Source organism: Wolffia australiana, chromosome 19 (genome assembly GCF_029677425.1).
Source record: "Wolffia australiana isolate 7733 chromosome 19, ASM2967742v1".
Taxonomy (NCBI): Eukaryota; Viridiplantae; Streptophyta; class Magnoliopsida; order Alismatales; family Araceae; genus Wolffia; species Wolffia australiana.
In genome coordinates, this window is record NC_135853.1 from 8,127,501 (window position 1) to 8,146,173 (window position 18,673).

General features: G+C 39.2%; 1 protein-coding gene and 1 long non-coding RNA gene across 2 annotated transcripts; one reads left to right on the forward strand and one right to left on the reverse strand.

The window, feature by feature from the left end:
* Positions 1-3,495: 3,495 nt before the first annotated feature.
* On the forward strand, positions 3,496-11,121 carry LOC144715593 (cytokinin dehydrogenase 9-like). Its single transcript, XM_078590536.1, has 6 exons — positions 3,496-3,773; positions 6,982-7,388; positions 8,904-9,129; positions 9,221-9,348; positions 9,996-10,256; positions 10,417-11,121. Exons 2-6 carry the CDS (start codon positions 7,017-7,019, stop codon positions 10,993-10,995), a joined length of 1,566 nt encoding a protein of 521 aa, XP_078446662.1. The 5' UTR covers positions 3,496-3,773; positions 6,982-7,016; the 3' UTR covers positions 10,996-11,121.
* Positions 11,122-14,319: 3,198 nt separating this feature from the next.
* Positions 14,320-15,893, reverse strand: LOC144715594 (uncharacterized). The gene is made up of 2 exons (XR_013584662.1): positions 15,822-15,893; positions 14,320-14,791 (listed from the first exon to the last, which is right to left on the reverse strand). It is a non-coding gene; the product is annotated as an uncharacterized LOC144715594 (long non-coding RNA).
* Between the last annotated feature and the right edge of the window lie 2,780 nt (positions 15,894-18,673).

Genomic DNA, 18,673 nt, shown 5'->3' on the forward strand with positions numbered 1-18,673 from the left:
GAGAGATCGAAAGATCGAGAGAGAGAGAGAGAGAGAGAGAGAGAGAGAGAAAGAGACATAGATCGAGAGAGAGAGACATAGAGAGAGACATAGATCGAGATATCGAGAGACCGAAAGATCGATCGATCGATCGATCGATCGAGAGAGAGAGAGAGACGTTGCTTGCATTAAACAATCTCTGACTCTTAGAGCGGGAACCGAAAGAAGGTCAAAGGAGAAAAACTAAGCAGCCCTGGTCTTTCCTGCAGAGAATTGGAGTTCAACACGACAGGCAAACTGCGACGTTGCTTACTTCCCTCCCGCTGATAGAGACAGAAAGAAAGAACGTGGGGAGATGGAGCTGGGGATATTGGCAGAAAGAGATTAGAGGTTTGAGGGAGAAAGAGATAGTCACAGACAGATGGAAACTTTAGAGAGAAAAAGTTGAGCAGATAGAGAATGGAGGTTTGAGAGAGAAAGAGATAGGCTCAGAGAGAGGGAAACTTCAGAGAGAAAAAGTTGAGCAGAGAGAGAATGGAGGTTTGAGAGAGAAAGAGATAAGCTCAGAGAGATGGAAACTTTAGAGTGGAAAAGTTGAGCAGAGAGAGAATGGAGGTTTGAGCGAGAAAGAGATAGGCACAGAGAGATGGAAACTTCAGAGGGAAAAAGTTAAGCAGAGAGAGAATGGAGGTTTGAGAGAGAAAGAGATAGGCACAGGTAGAAAGAACGAGGGGTGATGGAGCTGGAGATATCGGCCGAAAGAGAATGGAGGTTTGACAGAGAAAAAGATAGGCACAAAAAGATGGAAACTTTTTGAGAGAAAAAGATAGTCAGAGAGAGAATGAAGGTTTGACAGAAAAAAAGATAAGCAGTGAGAGAATGGAGGTTTGACAGAAAAAGAGATAGGCACAAAGAGATGGAAACTTTTGAGAGAAAAAAGATAGGCAGAGAGGGAATGGAGGTTGAGAGATAAAGACGAAGAGAGAGAGAGATGGTAGTTTGGAGAGAATAAGATATCCAGAGAGAGAATGGAGGTTTGAGAGAGAAAAAGACAGGACGAGAGAGAGGTGTTAGTTTAGAGAGAATAAGATAGGGGAAGAGAAATGGAGGTTTGAAAAGAGAAAGATATTGGCACAGAGAGAGAACGGAGGTTGGAGGGAGAAAGAGATACGAAGAGGGAGAGAATAAGATAGGCAGAGAGAGATGGAGGTTTGAGAGAGAAAGAGATAGGCTGAAAGAGAGGAAAACTTAGGGAGATGGAGCTGGAGATATCGTCAGAGAGAGAATGGAGTTTTGAGAGAGAAAGAGATAGGCGCAGAAAGAGACGGAAACTTTAGAGAGAAAAAGATAGCCAAAGAGAGAATGGAGGTTTGAGTGGGAAAAAATAAGCAGAGAAAGAATGGAGTTGAGAGAGAAATAGATAGGAAGAGAGAGAGAGAGGTGGAAGTTTTAGAGATAATTAGATAGGCAAAAAGAGATGGAGGATTGAGAGAGAAGAAGATACGGAGAGAGAGAGATAGAGGTTTTGAGAGAGATAAATATCATTAGAAGAGAGATAAAAAATTGATAAATAAAAAGATGGGCAGAGTGGGAGAGATGTAGACTCGGGAGGGAAAAAGATTTGGGTTCAGAAAATGAAAACAAACAAAATAAAGATAGAGACAGAGGTCTGAAAGAGAAAAAGCTAGATTGATAGAGATGGAGGTTATTGGTAGTAAAAAAAGATTGTCGGAGAAAGAAAAAAGATAACCAGAGAGCGAAAGGAATAGATTTGAGGTAAAAAACATAAGCACAGTGAGATATGGATTTGGTAGACAAGAAAAGATAGGCAAAGAGAGAGATTTGAGAGACATAAAAAATAATCAAAGAGAGATAGATTTGAGGGAGAAAAGGATGGGCAGAGAGCAAGAGAGAGGTTTGAGAGAGAAAAAGTGGGGTAGAGTTAGAGAGATATAGATAAACAGTTTTGAGGGGAAAAAATGTCGGCACAAAGCTTAGGGTTGAGAGAGAAACTATGGACAGAGAGAAGCAGGTTAGAGAGAGAAACAGAGAGGTAGAGGCACAGAGAAAAATAGAGATCAGTAGTGAGATAGAGAGAGGTTTGAGAGATAAAAAGATTGGCACAGAGATACAGATTTGAGAGAGAAAAAGATGGATAGAGAGAGATGTTCGAGAGAAAAAAAGAGAGGCAAAAACATGAAGATACATAATCGAGAGACGAAGAAGATAGGCACAAAGAGGGATAGATTTGAGAAAGAGAGAGGGAGTGGCAAAGACAGCGATATGTATTTGAGGGACGCAGAGAGAGATAGATTTGAGAGAGAAAGGAATAGAGAGAGAGAGAGAGAGAGGTTTAAGGCAGAAAACGATGGGGAGAGGGAGACAGAGAGGCTTGAGAGAGGAAAAACAGACAAAGAGACAGAGGTTTGAGAGACAAACAGATAGGCACACAGAAATTTATATGATTGAGAGAAAGATGGGCAGAAGGAGAGAAAGAGAGGTTTGAGAGAGAAGAACATGAAGAGAGAGAGAGAGAGAGAGAGAGAGAGAGAGAGAGAGAGAGAGAGAGAGAGAGAGAGAGAGAGAGAGAGAGAGAGACAACAGATAGGCATAGTGAGGAATTATTGAGAGACAAAAAAGATGGGTACAGAGACAGCGAAAGGTTTGAAGGAGAAAAACAAGAGGAGAGAGAGAGAGAGGGTTGAGAGACAAATGGATAGGCGCACAGAATTTTTTTGAGAGAGGAGAGATGGGCAGAGAGAGACAAGTTTGACAGCAAAATAGGTAGGGACAAGGGACGGAGAGAGTTTTCAGAGAGAAAGTTCAGCTGAAATAGAGATTTTGGCAGAAATGGATAGGTGGCGACTCATAGAGAGAGAGAGAGAGGAGTTTGAGACAGAGAAAGGTTTGAGTGGGAGGGATTTGAGAGAGAGAGAGAGGAGTTTGAGAGAGAGAAAGGTTTGAGTGGGAGGGGTTTGAGAGAGAGAGGGGTTTGAGAGAGTGAGAGAAGTTTGAGAGAAGGGGGTTTGAGAGAGAAGTATTTGAGAGAGAAAGGGGGGTTTGAGTGAGAAGGAGTTTGAGAGATAGAGAGGGGTTTGAGAGAGAGGGATTTGAGAGAGAGAGAGGGGTTTGAGAGAGAAGAGTTTGAGAGAGAGATGCAGGGCTCGGGCCCAGGGAGGTTTGAGAGAGAAAGAGAGCTAGAGAGAGAAAGAAAAAATTGACCAAGTGCGTTGAAGGGAGAATCGGAGACAAGATTTCCTCACTTCTCTCACATCGCCACCACTTATATTAGTGGCCCCCCTTCGCCGCCCGAGATGCGGTCTCCAGTCAACGGCAACTTCTCCGGCGGCTGCGCCGCCGTCAACTCCCTGCCGTAGAGATTCGCAAGATCGGTCCCAATCATATACTCCCAGAAATTTCTCCCCCATTTCACCTCCTTCCTTTCTCTCTCTTCTTCCCTCTCTTTCTCTCTCTAAATCTACGGCGTTTTCACCCGGATAAACCTCCGTCCCACGGAATATTTCATTCGTCCACGCCCTTTCTCTCTCTATCTCTATGGTCTCTTTCTCTCTCCCGCTGCCTCTCTCTGTCTTTTTGCCGTTCTGGGTTGTACAGACGATCTTTGTATATCCTATCCCTCTTTCTCTCTCTTCTCTCTTTCCTTATAAATCTATCTCCATTTCTCCATTCCCAGTCCCAGAACGGCGACTACTACTCTCTTTCCCTGTCCTCTCTCTCTCTCTCTAGTTCTCCGTCTATAAGCTTGGAATCCCGACGGCCAGCCTAGGAGCAAGGTGACTATCTCTCTCTCTCTAACTCTCTCTCTCTCTCTTGCTCTTGCTCTTGCTCTTTCTCTCACTCTCTCTTACTCTCTCTTGCTCATGCTCTTTCTCTCTCTTGCTCATGCGCTTTCTCTCTCTTTCTCTCTCGCTTGCTCATGCTCTTTCTCTCTCTAGCTCTCTGTCTCTCTCTATTCCTTCCCCCTATCCGTATAATGTATGAGAAGATACCTATCAAGACAATCTCGTTCTCTCTGCTCTTTCGGTGAGCAATTAGTGCATCTTAGCGCTGTCAATCTATAATTATCTGCCTGCTTCGCTCTGTCTATCAATCAATTGATCTTTCTCTCCCGTCGAATGTAAACTTAAAATTTCAATTACTCGACGGCCAGCCTTTCTCTCTCTATCCACTCTCTCTCTACCCTGCTCTGTATTTATCTGTGAAACAGCCCATGTCAAGACCCTTTATCTCTCACTCACTCTTTCTGCATCAGCTGGGCAGCAGATGATGTCTCTCTCTATATGCATGTTTATCGCTCTGTCTTACGCTGTCGTTCTATCTATATGTTTATTCTCTCTCTCTCTCTCTCTCTCTCTCTCTCTCTCTCTCTTTCTCTTTCTCAATGTGAATATGTGAGCACATCCCCAGCGTTTGTTTTACCTTCTCTTCCTGTGTGATTCTATAAGCAACTGTATCTACTCTCTTCTCTCTCTTTCTCTATCCAATATTCTATATCTATATCCCCCGCTTCTCTCTCTCTCTCTCTCTCTCTCTCTCGATCTCTATCTTTCTCTCTTTCTCTCAATCTCTATCTTTTTAACAAACGTCGCTCTTTCTCGATCTACCATTCCCTCACTATCTTTCACCTTCTCTACCCCTCTCTTTTCAATTTACATCGCGATCTCTCTCTTTTCCTCTCTCTCTCTAAATATATTTCTCTGTTTTTTTTCAATCTCTCACTCGACCTTTCTGTCCCTCTATCTTTCTCATTGTTCTAATTTTCCCTCTTTCTCTCTTTCTCTCTCTCTATCTCCACCTCTCTCTTTCTGTTATATTTAAATCTATCTCAATCTACCTCAGTATTTCAATCTCTCTCCGTACTAGCTCTCAATATCCCTTAATATTTCAATCTCTACTTCCGTCAATCTCTCTCTACTATCTGGAAATCTCCCTCAATCGCTCTCAATATATCTCTCCCTACCATCTGTCATTCTCCCTCAATCGCTCTCTATCTCTCCCTACTATCTGTACTATCCCTCAATCTCTCGCTGTACAATCCCTCGGTCTCTCTCTCTCTCTCTATTATCTGTCAATCTCCCTGTCTCCCTCTTATCTCTCTCTACTATCTGTCAATCTCCCTCAATCTCCCTCTTGCTCTCTCTCTCTCTCTACTATCTATCAATCTCCCTCTAGCTCTCTTTACTCTCTTTCTACTCTCTCTAGCTCTCTCTAGTATCTCTCAATCTCTCTCTAGCTGTCTCAACTAGCTCTCTAGCTCTCTCTCCTGTCTCTCAATCTCCCTCTAGCTCTCTCCACTATCCCCCTATCTCTCTCCACTATCCCCCTATCTCTCTCCACTATCCCTCTATCTCTCTGTATTATATCTATCTCCCTGCATTTCTCTTTCTTTCTAAATATCTCCCTCTCTCTACTACCGCTCTCTCTGAATCTTTCCTTCTCTCTCTCATTCTCTCCTCCTACCCCCCTTTCTATCTCTCTCTTTCTCTACTATCTCTCTATCTCCCTCATCGCTCTCGTTCTCTTCCCAAAGCTCTCTCTTTCTACTATCTCTTAATCTCCTTCAATTGCTCACTCTCTAAATATCTCTCTCTTAAATCTCTCTGAATCTTTCCTCTTCTCTCTCTCCCTATCTCTCTCTCTACTATTTCTCAATCTCCCTAATCACTCTCATTCTCTTTCTAACTCTCTCTCTACTATCTCTCAATCTCCCTCATCACTCTCGTTCTCTTCCCAACTCTCTCTCTCTCTACTATCCCTTAATCTCCTTCAATTGCTCACTCTCTAAATATCTCTCTCTTAAATCTATCTGAATCTTTCCTCCTCTCTCTCTCCCTATCTCTCTCTCTACTATCTCTCGATCTCCCTCATCACTCTCGTTCTCTTCTCAACTCTCTCTCTCTCTAACTAACTCTCTCTCTACCACCTCTTTCTCTCTACTATCTCTCCACTTCCCTCCATTTCTCTCTCTTTCTAAATCTCTCTCTCCACAATCTCTCTCTCTCTACCACCTCTCTCCCTCACTCTCCCTCAATTTCTTTCTCTTTCTAAATCTCTTCCTTCACTATCTCTCTCTCTACTATCTCTCCATCTCCCTCATCACTCTCGTTCTCTTTCTAAATTTCTCTCGCTACTTTCTCTCTCTGAATCTTTCCTTCTCTCTCCCAAATCTCCCCCCCCCCCCTCTTGTCCCCAGCTGCAGCCCCCCCCCCCACGCCGTCGCCGATCCTCGGCCTGCTCCGCCTGGCCGCGGCATCTCCCTATCTCTCTCTTTCTAAATCTCTCTCCCTCTACCCCCTCTCTCTACTATCTCTCTTTCTATCTCGCTCTCTCTCTACTCTCTCCGAATCTTTCCTTCTCTCTCTCTCCAACTCCCTCTCTTTTCTCTCTCTCTTTTCTCTCTCTGAATCTTTCCTTATCGCTGTCCAACTCCTCTCTCTCTCATTTCTCTCTCTGAATCTTTCCTTCTCTCTCTCTCCAACTCCCTCTCTCTGAATCTTTCCCTCTCTCTCCAACTCCCTCTCTCTCTCTCTCTCTGAATCTTTCCTTATCTCTGTCCAACTCCCTCTCTCTCTACTCTTTCTCCCTGAACCTTTCCTTCTTTCTCTCTCTCTCCAACTCCTCTCTCTCTCTCATTTCTCTCTCTGAACCTTTCCTTTTTTTTCTCTCTCTCTCCAACTCCTCTCTCTCTTCCTCCTTTCTCTCTCTGAATCTTTCCTTCTCTCTCTCTCCAACTCCCTCTCTCTCTTCCTCCTTTCTCTCTCTGAATCTTTCCTTCTCTCTCTCTCCAACTCCCTCTCTCTCTTCCTCCTTTCTCTCTCTGAATCTTTCCCTCTCTCTCTCTCTCTCTCCAACTCCCTCTCTGAATCTTTCCTTCTCTCTCTCTCTCTCCAACTCCCTCTCTAAATCTTTCCTTCTCCCTCTCTCCAACTCCCTCTCCCTCTCTCTCTCTCAACTGAGTCAACTCTCCTGTCCTCCCCCCAGCTGCCTTCCCCTCTCCCGCTGCCACTACGCCGACGATGAAGTCCCCCCCGCCGCCCCTCGGCCTTCTCCGCCTGGCCGCCGCCGCGCTGCTCGCCGTGCTCGCCCTGCGCGCGCCCGACTCGGACCGCGGCGCGCCCCTCCGCGCCGCGCCGCCGCTGCTCCGCCGCCTCTCCTTCCGCCGGCTCGCCGCCGCCGGCCAAGACTTTGGCCTGCGCCTGCGCCGCCCGCCCGCCGCCATCCTCCGCCCGCAGTCCGCCGCCGACGTCGCCGCCGCCGTCCGGCTCGTCTTCGCGGTCGGCCGCGGCTCCACGCTGACGGTCGCGGCGCGCGGCGGCGGGCACTCGCTTCACGGCCAGTCCCTCGCCCCCGGCGGCATCGTCGTCTCCATGGCCTCTCTCCAACGCCCGGTATTTTTTTTTTCTTCTTCTTCTTTTTTATCCGTTTGTTTTTTTGGGTGAATTATTGGGTTTTACCAGGTATAGCCATAGTTCTATTGTTTTTTTTTCTTGTTTTTTTTGGTGAAATGTTGGGTTTTACCAGTTACAGGCATAATTCGTTTTTTTCTGTTTTTTCGGTGAAATGTTGGGTTTTACCAGTTATAGCCATAGTTACAACAATAGTTACAACAATAGTGCTATTTTTTTTTATCCGTTTGTTTTTTTGGGTGAATTATTGGGTTTTACGGGGTGCAATCATACCATGTGTTTTTTTTCCCTTTTTTTCTATTTTTTTGGGTGAATTGTTGCAAACCTACCAAGTGTTTTTTTTTTCTTTTTTCTGTTTTTTTTTGGTGATATGTTGGGTTTAGCAGCTGCAAACAGACAAGTGGTTTTTTTCCTTTTTTTCTGTTTTTTAATGAATTTTTGCAAACATACCAAGTGTTTTTTTTCCTTTTTTTTTGGGTGAATTGTTGGGTTTACCAGTTGCAAACATAACAAGTGTTTTTTTTATTTTTTTATTTTTTTGGATGAATTGTTGGGTTTACCAGATGCAAACATAACAAGCGTTTTTTTTTTCCTTTTTTTCTTTTTTTTGGGTGAATTCTTGGGTTTACCAGTTGCGAACATAACTAGTGTTTTTTTTCCTTTTTTCTGTTTTTTTGGGTGAATTGTTGGGTTTACCAGTTGCAAACCTACCAAGTGTTTTTTTTTCCTTTTTTTCTGTTTTTTTGGGTGAACTATTGGGTTTACGAGTTGCAAACATACCAAGTGTTTTTTTCCCTTTTTTCTGTTTTTTTGTGTGAATTATTGCAAAAATACCAAGTGTTTTTTATCCTTTTTTCTGTTTTTTTGGGTGATATGTTGGGTTTAGCAGCTGCAAAGAGACAATTGTTTTTTTCCTTTTTTCTGTTTTTTTAATGAATTTTTGCAAACATACCAAGTATTTTTTTCCTTTTTTTAGGTGAATTGTTGGGTTTACCAGTTGCAAACATAACGAGTGTTTTTTTCTTTTTTTGGATGAATTGTTGGGTTTACCAGATGCAAACATAACGAGTGTTTTTTTCTTTTTTTCTTTTTTTCTTTTTTTGGGCGAATTGTTGGGTTTACCGGTTGCAAACATATCAAGTGTTTTTTTTTCCTTTTTTCTGTTTTTTTGGGTGAATTGTTGGGTTTACCAGTTGCAAACATAACTAGTGTGTTTTTTCCTTTTTTCTGTTTTTTAATGAAATATTGCAAACATACCTAGTGTTTTTTGTTTCCTTTTTTTAGGGTCAATTGTTAGGTTTACCAGTTGCAAACATACCAAGTAATTTTTCCCTTTATTTGTTTACTGCAAATTTTTTTTACTCGCTGCTGTAGATTTGCTTTGACTTAGAAAATTCCGAACAAACCCAAAAACAGTTATTACTACTTTTGTACCCATTTTAACCCCTATAAATTCATCAAATTTGAACTTGTTCTTCGTCAAACGTTGTTCTACAGCCGGCGATCGTCTACGCCGAAGGCGAGATCTTTGTAGACGCGAGCGGGGGGGAGCGATGGATCGATCTTCTACGCGAAACCCTAAAGCACGGGCTCGCGCCGAGGTCCTGGACCGATTATCTTCATCTCACCGTCGGCGGTACGCTCTCCAACGCTGGGTTGAGCGGCCAGGCCTTCCGCCATGGCCCGCAGATCAGCAACGTCCGCGAGCTGGAGGTCGTCACCGGTGAGAAATTTAGGGTTTTCTGAGAATTGGGTATTTCTGGGTTCGGCGGTTTTGATGATGGGATTTTGGGGTTTTCTGTCGGGATTTGCAGGGCGCGGAGAGGTGGTGAATTGCTCCGATAAGGAGAATGATGATCTCTTCTTTGCCGTTCTCGGAGGACTCGGTCAGTTTGGGATTATCACGCGCGCCCGCATCGTCCTGGAGCCCGCCCCGAAAATGGTATGGTGATTATATATTTTATGATTCCTTTTTTTTTTTGCTCCGTGGATATAGCACGAGTATGTGGATTTGAATAGGGAGAAATTTTTCCATGAAAAATACCTGGGTATAATAGCATGGAGTGGATTTACAGGCATTATTTACGCATAATTGAAATGTTTATGAAACTAGTAGGGAGTTTGGGTGGCATTTTGGTGAGATTCATACCCTAGTCAGATTGGAAAACTTTTGAGATCTCCAGTGGCATTTTCCGTGGAAATATTAGTGATAACTTTTATTGAAAACACTGAACATTGTTCATCTCAAATATTTGTCAAATATTTGAGATGAACAATGTTTTCAAAAAAAATCTCAAATATTTGTCGTTTTGTAAAGTTAGATTCCTAATCAAAATGATTATCGCTAATAGGTAACAACACACTTGTGAGAAAAACTTTTCGTGCATCCAGAAGAATTGCTATGGATGGTTGTGTAACACGTTTTATAGATGTTTTGACCAAGATTTATGGTTTCACCAGATTCCAATTATTTGTCGACCAGTGTCCATAATTATTTTGATCTTACTTGGATCGGCATATCATATTATTTTGTTTTTTTTTTGTCTTGAAAGTCTCCATAGTGAAAAGATTTATGGGTTCTTTAAACAGGTGAGGTGGATTAGGGTTCTATACGATGACTTCACCACATTCATCAGGGACCAGGAGATGCTCATTTCCTTGGAGAAAACATTCGACTATATTGAGGGATTTGTGATGATAAATCGCTCTGGAATCCTAAACAGTTGGAGATCCTCCTTCAACCCACAAGATCCCATCGGCTCTGCCCAGCTGAACACTGACAGAAAAATTCTCTTCTGCCTTGAAATGGCAAAAAACTATGACCTATGGACCTTGCAGGAAGCCCAAAAGGTAAGGTTTTTCTGCCATTAAGTTTTTTTACAACTTTTTAAGAGTTTTTGGTTCTTACTTAAGCCTGACTAAGCAGAAGCCAGTTATTTCTCTCTTAGTACTCCTGCATCTTTCATCTCTTTGCTTCATCCAATCTTTATATCTCTTCTTCTTTCTACAGGAAGTGGATGAGGTTCTCTCTCGGCTTGGGTACTTGCCGTCGACGCTCTTCCAAACAGATGTGACTTATGTGGATTTTCTGGACAGAGTCCACGCCTCGGAAAAGAAGCTCAGAGCTCAGGGACTGTGGGAAATCCCCCATCCATGGCTCAACCTGTTCGTTCCGGCTAGCCGGATCCATGACTTTGCGGCTGGAGTGTTCGGCCGGATACTCACAGACAGCAGCAGTGGCCCAATTCTTCTCTATCCAGTGAACAAATCCAAATGGGATAATCGTTCTTCGGCTGTAATCCCAGACGAGCAAGTCTTCTACTTGGTGGGTTTTCTCCATGCAGTGCTGCCATCCGAAGGCGAAGGCGGCCTGAAGAAGGCGCTGGAGAACAATGACCGTGTTCTTGAGGTCTGCCGCCGAGAGGGGATCAAGGCCAAGCAGTACCTTCCTCATTACACTGGCAAATCAGAGTGGATGGAACACTTTGGAGAAAGGTGGGAGACTCTGCTCAGGAGAAAACTGGCATATGATCCCATGGCCATTCTTGCACCTGGTCAGAGGATATTCCAGAAAGGCAAGGTTCCCTGATCCTGACACCTGGATCAATGTACATATATAAATTATGTCCAAATGTTACCTACAAAGAGGTAGGGAATATGTGGGTCTGGTTTGGGTGGAAATTTAATTGTAAAAGGGTAATAAGATTTAATGAAAGTTGTTTACTCCATAAACATGAGAGAGATTGTGTGTGAGAGAGAGAAAGAAAGAGAGATGAAGAGAGGTATGGAGAGAAGAGAGCTGTCATTCAACTTGGAAACCAGACTCAGTTGAACCTGGGTTTATCTACATTTATATGGGAACAGGAGGAACTCAAAGATTACGAATAATGAGCATTGCGTAGAAGATCAACATCATGCATGATTTTGGAAAAAACAATGGATCTTTGCTCAAGTGGTGCATGAAGCTTTTAGTCATTTCTTCACAAATTCAAGCAACTTTACCTTTAAGATCAGTCATATGAAAGATTAAATCGTTGGATACATGTTAATAGAGAATAAATTATTTCATCTTATGAATAAAAACCATAAGTATCTTCGACATCTCATGACTGTAAGAAGTTACCCATTCATTTTACTCTCACAGTTTAAAATTTTAATGTAGAAGAATTGAAGCAATGATTAGATTGAGATGATTTATTTTCCAGGTATTTTGATATAAATGGAACACCAACATAACTTATATGGGAATATTGAAACTTTGCTCAAGATAATTTTAATGAATTTCATGGGTGAGAAATTCTAGGAGAAAAAAACCAAATGACAGAAAATACATTAATTCTCTTGTTGTGATAAGTCTATCTGAAAACTGGGTCAATTTTGTGTGGCAAGGGTAAATAAATGCCCAAGCTCCTTTGTGAAACGTTTGTACTATATCACACTTGTATCCAGTCTCTAATAAACAACTTCTAATGAACCCTTCATCTTTACCCATTCACTACTTTTGGAAGAGCTAGTAACATTACAATGGTTGAATTTATTTAACCACTTCACTTTTTCCCGGTGGACCACTACCATCTTATATCAAAGCCAATGTTTATGTTAAAAATCATTAATATTGAGTAGCTTATGATCATTGGACTCATTACAACCTCAATTAATTTTAACAATCATTATTATCATCTCACATTAGTTTTCAATACTTTAATGATAGTTTTCGAGAAATCAATATATAAATATAAAACTTTCATAATAATTTTTACGGAGATCACAATATTATTCCAAATTTGTAAAAATGTTGGAGGTATTCCTAAATCTAATCCATACTTCTTACCTAGCACATCAAGGGAGTCCACTATTCTCTGATTTTTTAATGGCAACAAGGGAATCATATTTTGTTGTACATAAAACAATATGGTTAAATAATAAAATTTTCAAGGATCTTCCCAATGTGTAATCCAAATATTCATAAAACATATTACATAATGTATTGTAAAAATTATAAATTTAAAAATAAAGATATGCAAGTAATATGCCAGGATTTTCTCAATGTGTACTCCAAATATACAAGTAAATTTGTTTATTCAAGGCATAACATACATCAATGTCTCAAGAATAAGGATGAGTTCCCCGGTTCATTCATAAATAAATAAATAGAACGAAAACAAAATGCCAGGCTCATTTACTCTAGGTATATATACAAAAATAGCAACCTCTTGTTAATATTTCAAAAAAGATTAATTACTGATTCAATAAATGGACTTTAATTATGTGGATACTTACGTTTTCTATGTATTATAGAGTGTGTTTGGGCGAAAATAACTTCTTTAATACATATCTTATAAATTTTAAGTTTAATTCTCAATAGGAAAATTTTAAAATTTGATTAACACTAATTGATATAAATAACTATGTTTTTCCTAGTTCCTGATGTCCATCTATCTTCCAAGTAGCTATGTATAGGATAATTTCAATGCTTTATAATATTTTGTGCCAGTCCATTATCCTATATCAGGGATACTTCTTATTCCCTCCAAAGCCTTACCCTATATCCCATAAGTTGATTAGGGCTACCTAAGACCACCTCACACCCAATTGTATCTAGGTTCTCCATTTTCACCTAAGCATGTTTTAACTCGCAGGTATAATTCCCCTAATCTCCTCAGTTACGATTTCCCCTCCTCTTCTTTTCTCTCTACATTCTTCAAAGATAAATTTCAGTTCTCCGCTACATAAAATATAAAGTTAGATATGTTATTAGAATACATCCAAAGTAAGCACCAAAACTTTCCAAATTATTTTTCTTAAAATTGATATCAATTTTTCTTTTGATTAAGAATTTTCATCAAAATTAGTTTCCATCATAATATGAATTCATTTATTCATTAATCATTAAAAGGCTATCGCAATAACTTTCATAAACATAATATTTTAGGGTTGAGTTTATTTGGTGACGATGATAGCTTATGCTCCTGTCTCATTATAATTTATGAATATTTCAACAGAAAATTTTCAGATAAATATCTTAAGTATATAACCAAAGCACAATTTTATATGGCTCTGAATTGGTTTTTGACTTCACAAAAATTCTTAAATTTTAAAGATTTTCACGAAATGAGCCCAGCCCTAGTTGACTATCACATGGAGTCAACTGATCACAGCCGTCCCCTAGTTGACCTTGAAGGCTTATTATGATATACTTAAAGTATGCATAAGTAAAATCCAGTTCATATTTTCCCCAGAAAATTTTGGCGAATCAAGAAAATTTTATGCTTTCAAAACGACCAAGAAATACTGCCATATTCTGATAATTAGGGTGATCTCATTTTTCTTCTAAGGTAATGAGCCGTATGAGACCCAACCCCCTAACCCTGCTTCATAAATTCTAAGAGGACAATCCAATTTAAATCCACAGAAAATAAGAACAGGATGAACATTTTTATGAGTCACTGAAAATTCCACTGAGTCTTAGATAAAATAAGAGGAAGATAAGTATATGAATTTCAGGTAAACTAATCAGTTTAAGTTTTAAAGTGGAAAGGGCAGAAGAACTAGAAAAAAACTAATGTAATCCACGAACAGATTAAAATGTTAGACATTATCCTTATTTATCTTTCATAAATAATAAAATATACTGCATAGTATAATACATATTAAAAGTTAAGAATAAGGGGGGGCAACAGTGTATTTGTGGGACACTTAGAAATTTTTTAGAAAATCTCGAGTGAAATTTCACCCAGATAAATCAGTATTTTCAGGTTGATTATTCACTGTGAAATTTATGTGGGTAAGTGCAGATGCAATGAAAAGAAAAATAAACAGCTATGACATAAGTAGATTGTCAAACACTACCTTCATTTTTCTTATATAATTAATGTAGCAATCAAGAACTGAGAGGGATGCAGTGTCTCCAAAGGAAACAGAAAGTAGCTTAACCCTCAAAATCTCCATTAGGGTTCATTACATCAAACTTATAGAGAGGAGGTGAGAGAATCTGAATGGGCCCTTAATGGGTTATTACAAAGAGATATATAGAGAAAGAAGCCTATTCAACAAGGAAAACTAAAATCACACTTTTGGTTGCTTGAATCCAAGACCTGCTCTGTTCTTCTCTCTCTTCTGGCCTTCAAGCTCACAAGCATCCAGAACAAAGGACTCAAAATCAGATGAATCAATGTGAGCTGGATGAAATCCTGTTATGTCATCTCTGGCACCCAATCCTCCTGATTTCCTAATTTGATCCATTGTTATTGGTGCCTCCATTTCTACTTCCAGTGACCTAATTTCTCTCTCTAGCCCTGTTCTCTTTGGGGCAGCTTCTCTCTCCTGAAGTTCTTGCACTACCTCTGGCTTGGAATTGTGCCTATAGATCAGGTCTTTCTCCATACCTAAGACAAGGGCAGAAAAAAAAGTTGGCATGCAATCCCCATTTATATGGATTTTTTTTATTTAGTTAGGTGTGAATGTTGATGAAAATACTTGTGCTGAAAAATTTTAAACTAGAAATATTTGATTAAATTATGAAATTATGTTCATCCAAAATGGGTGAGAGAAGGAGCTGCTTTTCCCTCTCAGACTGCAAACATGACACGTCCTGCTCTGAACATAGATTTCCACTAAAACATTGAATATCAAATCAACTAGAATTGTAGAAATTTCCGTTCGAACATTAAATTTCAGACAATTTCCTAAAAAACTCGTCTGCAATTTAGAATAGGCAACTGAAATTGCCATTCTCTTCAGGGATTTTCTAAAATTATGCCTAGAAATTCCATCCTCAGACTGGACATCACTGAGTATATTTTTTAAAAAATATATTCAGTGGAAGGAAGAATCAGCTTCCCATTTGTAAGTCTAAATCAACGATCACATTTCCTTTGTCATGGGGGAAAGTTTGATTGACTTATTCTCTCATTAGAAAATAAAACTGTAGTTTTTGAACCGTACTATGGTTGGCCTTTTAAATAAATCAGAAAGGGTCAAATTATGAGTCTGTCTATTTAAAATCATAAACAAAAATAACAATATTGGACGATGTTTGTTTTTTCTTCGAGAAACAGGTTGAAATCTCATAAGACCGCAAAACCCAAGAAGTTTCACAATAATAAGTGGGAAATTATCCCCACAAATCAAGGAATTCCATCTTATTTCTTGTACATCAGAACTTGCATTATTCTTCCACGCTGTCTGTTCCTCTCCCGCATGATTATTTCATTACATTAATAAAGTTTTAAACGTCCAACTGAACTAAGTAAACATATTCATCTTCTCGCTCAAAACGAAAAATTCATGGGTACAATTAAAACACGCCGCATGCTTCTCAAAAATCAAAAATTTCCCCTCCCTCGTATTCAAATTAATGATGAGTGAAGGAGAGAAAAAGAGCACATAATTCAAGCTCAGAAGGAAGTAGCTTACCAGTCAGTGGAATGTAAAGATTTCTTCATGGTAGAAGATTGATCCCTGAAAGAAGAATTCATATGCGGAAAGATAAGCGATGAACCGACATAAAATTTGGGCCAAAATACAAGATCACAAGGCAGCCCATTTCTCTCATCTTTTTTTTCTCCCCCCTTCTAAAACTTTTCACCTTTTCATTCGGATTATTGGTTTGGGATAGCAAATGTTTGAAACGAATGACAAAAATGAAGCTTAATATGAATAAATGCCAAGTTTTTTTGGTTTGCTCATTTCTAGCCTAATATTAAAACAAATCTCAAGGAAATAATGCAACTCATATGCCAATTAGCACATGTTGTTTAGACATTTATCAAATTTCTTACTATTTTGATTATTTCATTTTTTGGGGGGCAATAGTCTCATTAGTAAACGAGTATCATTTTGAAGTTCTACGATTTAGTATTTTTGAAAAATACACAATCCTTTATTTAAGCATCTTGAGGGGTATAATTACTTTTTAGGTGAAGATTTTTGGAATTACTGTAGTGATACAATTAAGCCTCTGTTTAGCATTGATTTCATTCTAGATGAAGTAAGATCTAAATGCTGGAGATCAATCCATGATAGCTTTGTAACTATTAAAGCATGATACTTGTAAAAAACACTTTATTAAATCAAAGCATTTGTTATAAGCAACCGTAATCAGATGCATCAAAATACTTTTTTTCTAATATGCATCAAATAAGTGAAATATTTAAAGGCCATAGAGAAAAGAAATATGTTGTTCAGCGCAACGTTATTATACTAAATTACGTAAGAAATCTCATCATACATGTTAAAGACTGGGATATTTTTGCTTATTTTTTAATTTTTTTGTGATTCTTGATGCCATCATTTTTTATATCACAACACAAATTTTAGCAGTGAAAGAGATTGCTTGTATCATAAAGATATTCAAGTACTCCAGGTGCATTACTACTCCAGGTAGGGAAGTCCTTTAGGGAAAGAATGTTCTCAGATCCTCATTGTGGGAACTCAAATGAGGAATGGATGATGCATACTGAAATATTATAGCACAATTAGGCCTTCCCTGTCTCTGAAATATCATTCCTAGTCACAAAGTTTGTGTTGATCAACACCCCCACCATTGAGTGGTACTATCATATGTTAGATCTCCTCTAGAAGCAACAATTAGCAAAGAGGGTGACATGAATAAGACATAAAATTCCAGATGAACCATCAGTATTTATATCTCCATCAAAATCTAGTGATCACTTGAAAATTCCAGATCAATTTGTCTCTCACTTGTAGGTGAAGTGTGAAGCCAGTTGAGTTACTTGAGGTATTAATGACTGAAGGCCTACAATGACGTATGGCATAAGATTCATTATTGAGAGAGGAATTCCATAAGGTTGATTCAAGTCATGATTATGTAAGTCTTCTATACATAAGAGACACCAAAGACATCTTATGGATCAATGACTGTACTTTGACAATGACCTATGAGTTTATATTGATGGAATTCCAAACCATCTTAGGTCGGGTGCAGATTGATGGTCAAGATGGGATCATCAACCCTCAATATAAGAGGATAAAACGCAATGAAAATAAGGTAGTGAAATATTAGAAAATAGGTCTCCAATGATTTCCAAATACATTAGTGCTAACTCAAATAACTGATTGGGCTTTGGTGCCTTCATTGAATAATAGAAAACATTTTTCCATGCAACGGAAGCACTGATCTGTTCCAAATCGATCTCTAAACCATACAACATTACATGTACCTCGTGGGAAACTTGTTCCACCCTTGACTTGCTCACTTTGAAATTTCTTTGAAGCCATTCATGTCCCGAGCCTCTAGAAGTATTCACGTGATTAAGTTGTTCTTGAATCTTCACTTATTATTCTACAACTCTTCTTGAAAACCTTGTAGACCTTCTCACCATGAAGACTCTCTTCTTGAATGATTGGAGAAAAACTCAAAATGAAGAAAGGGGGGATGGAAATCTTGCTGGCATAGGTGCCTACAATGGGTCCCCTTTCCCCTATTTATATTTAAGATTTTTCATAAAATCCCATTAAGTAAAATAGATTCACCAATGCCCCTACGATCTCATCCATGTGGCCGTCTAGGCCCTTATATCGTTCTAGTTAATAACTCGAGTGGGACAATAAAAAATATTATCCAACATCACTAGTTAAGTATATCAACATATAGATAAATTAACAAAGAATTGATTTAACCCAATTGATTAGTTAAGTTTCCAGCCCATGGGTGCCAGACTACAACTCGTGCTCTAGAAGATATTGATTAGTGTTTGAACTCTCTCATGAAATCTTTAGCATCCTTGGTTATTGTATATGTATAATCCTTCATCTGCATGAGACTCCCAAAAAATTTAGGGTATGGTTGATTGTCATACCCTAATCTGTCATTCGATTAACACTAATGAGTAATGGGGGATCATTGGAGAATGCATTATCCAATATTCTCACTACTCTTGTTAGTGATTTATCTGCATTTTCTTCCTTGAGTTAATCGCTTTTTATAAAGGGCGGATGATCCTGTCTTGACCACTTAATCATCTTCATGAGCTTCCTACAACACCCGATCCATGAATTGTTTGAATCTCATGATTAGAGGCTCGTAAGTTGTAGTTAAAATGTAGTCATCCATCCCATAGATATTTGAAGACTAGCAATCACTATATTATAATATCATTATAATTTACCAGGTCATTACATTTATTCATGGACTTGATTATATACTTTCACACGGTAATAAGAATGAACTACTATTTCATTCAATAAATTTAAATAAAAATATAGTTGTGTGATTTGACTTGACGACCACATAATATCCATCAAAC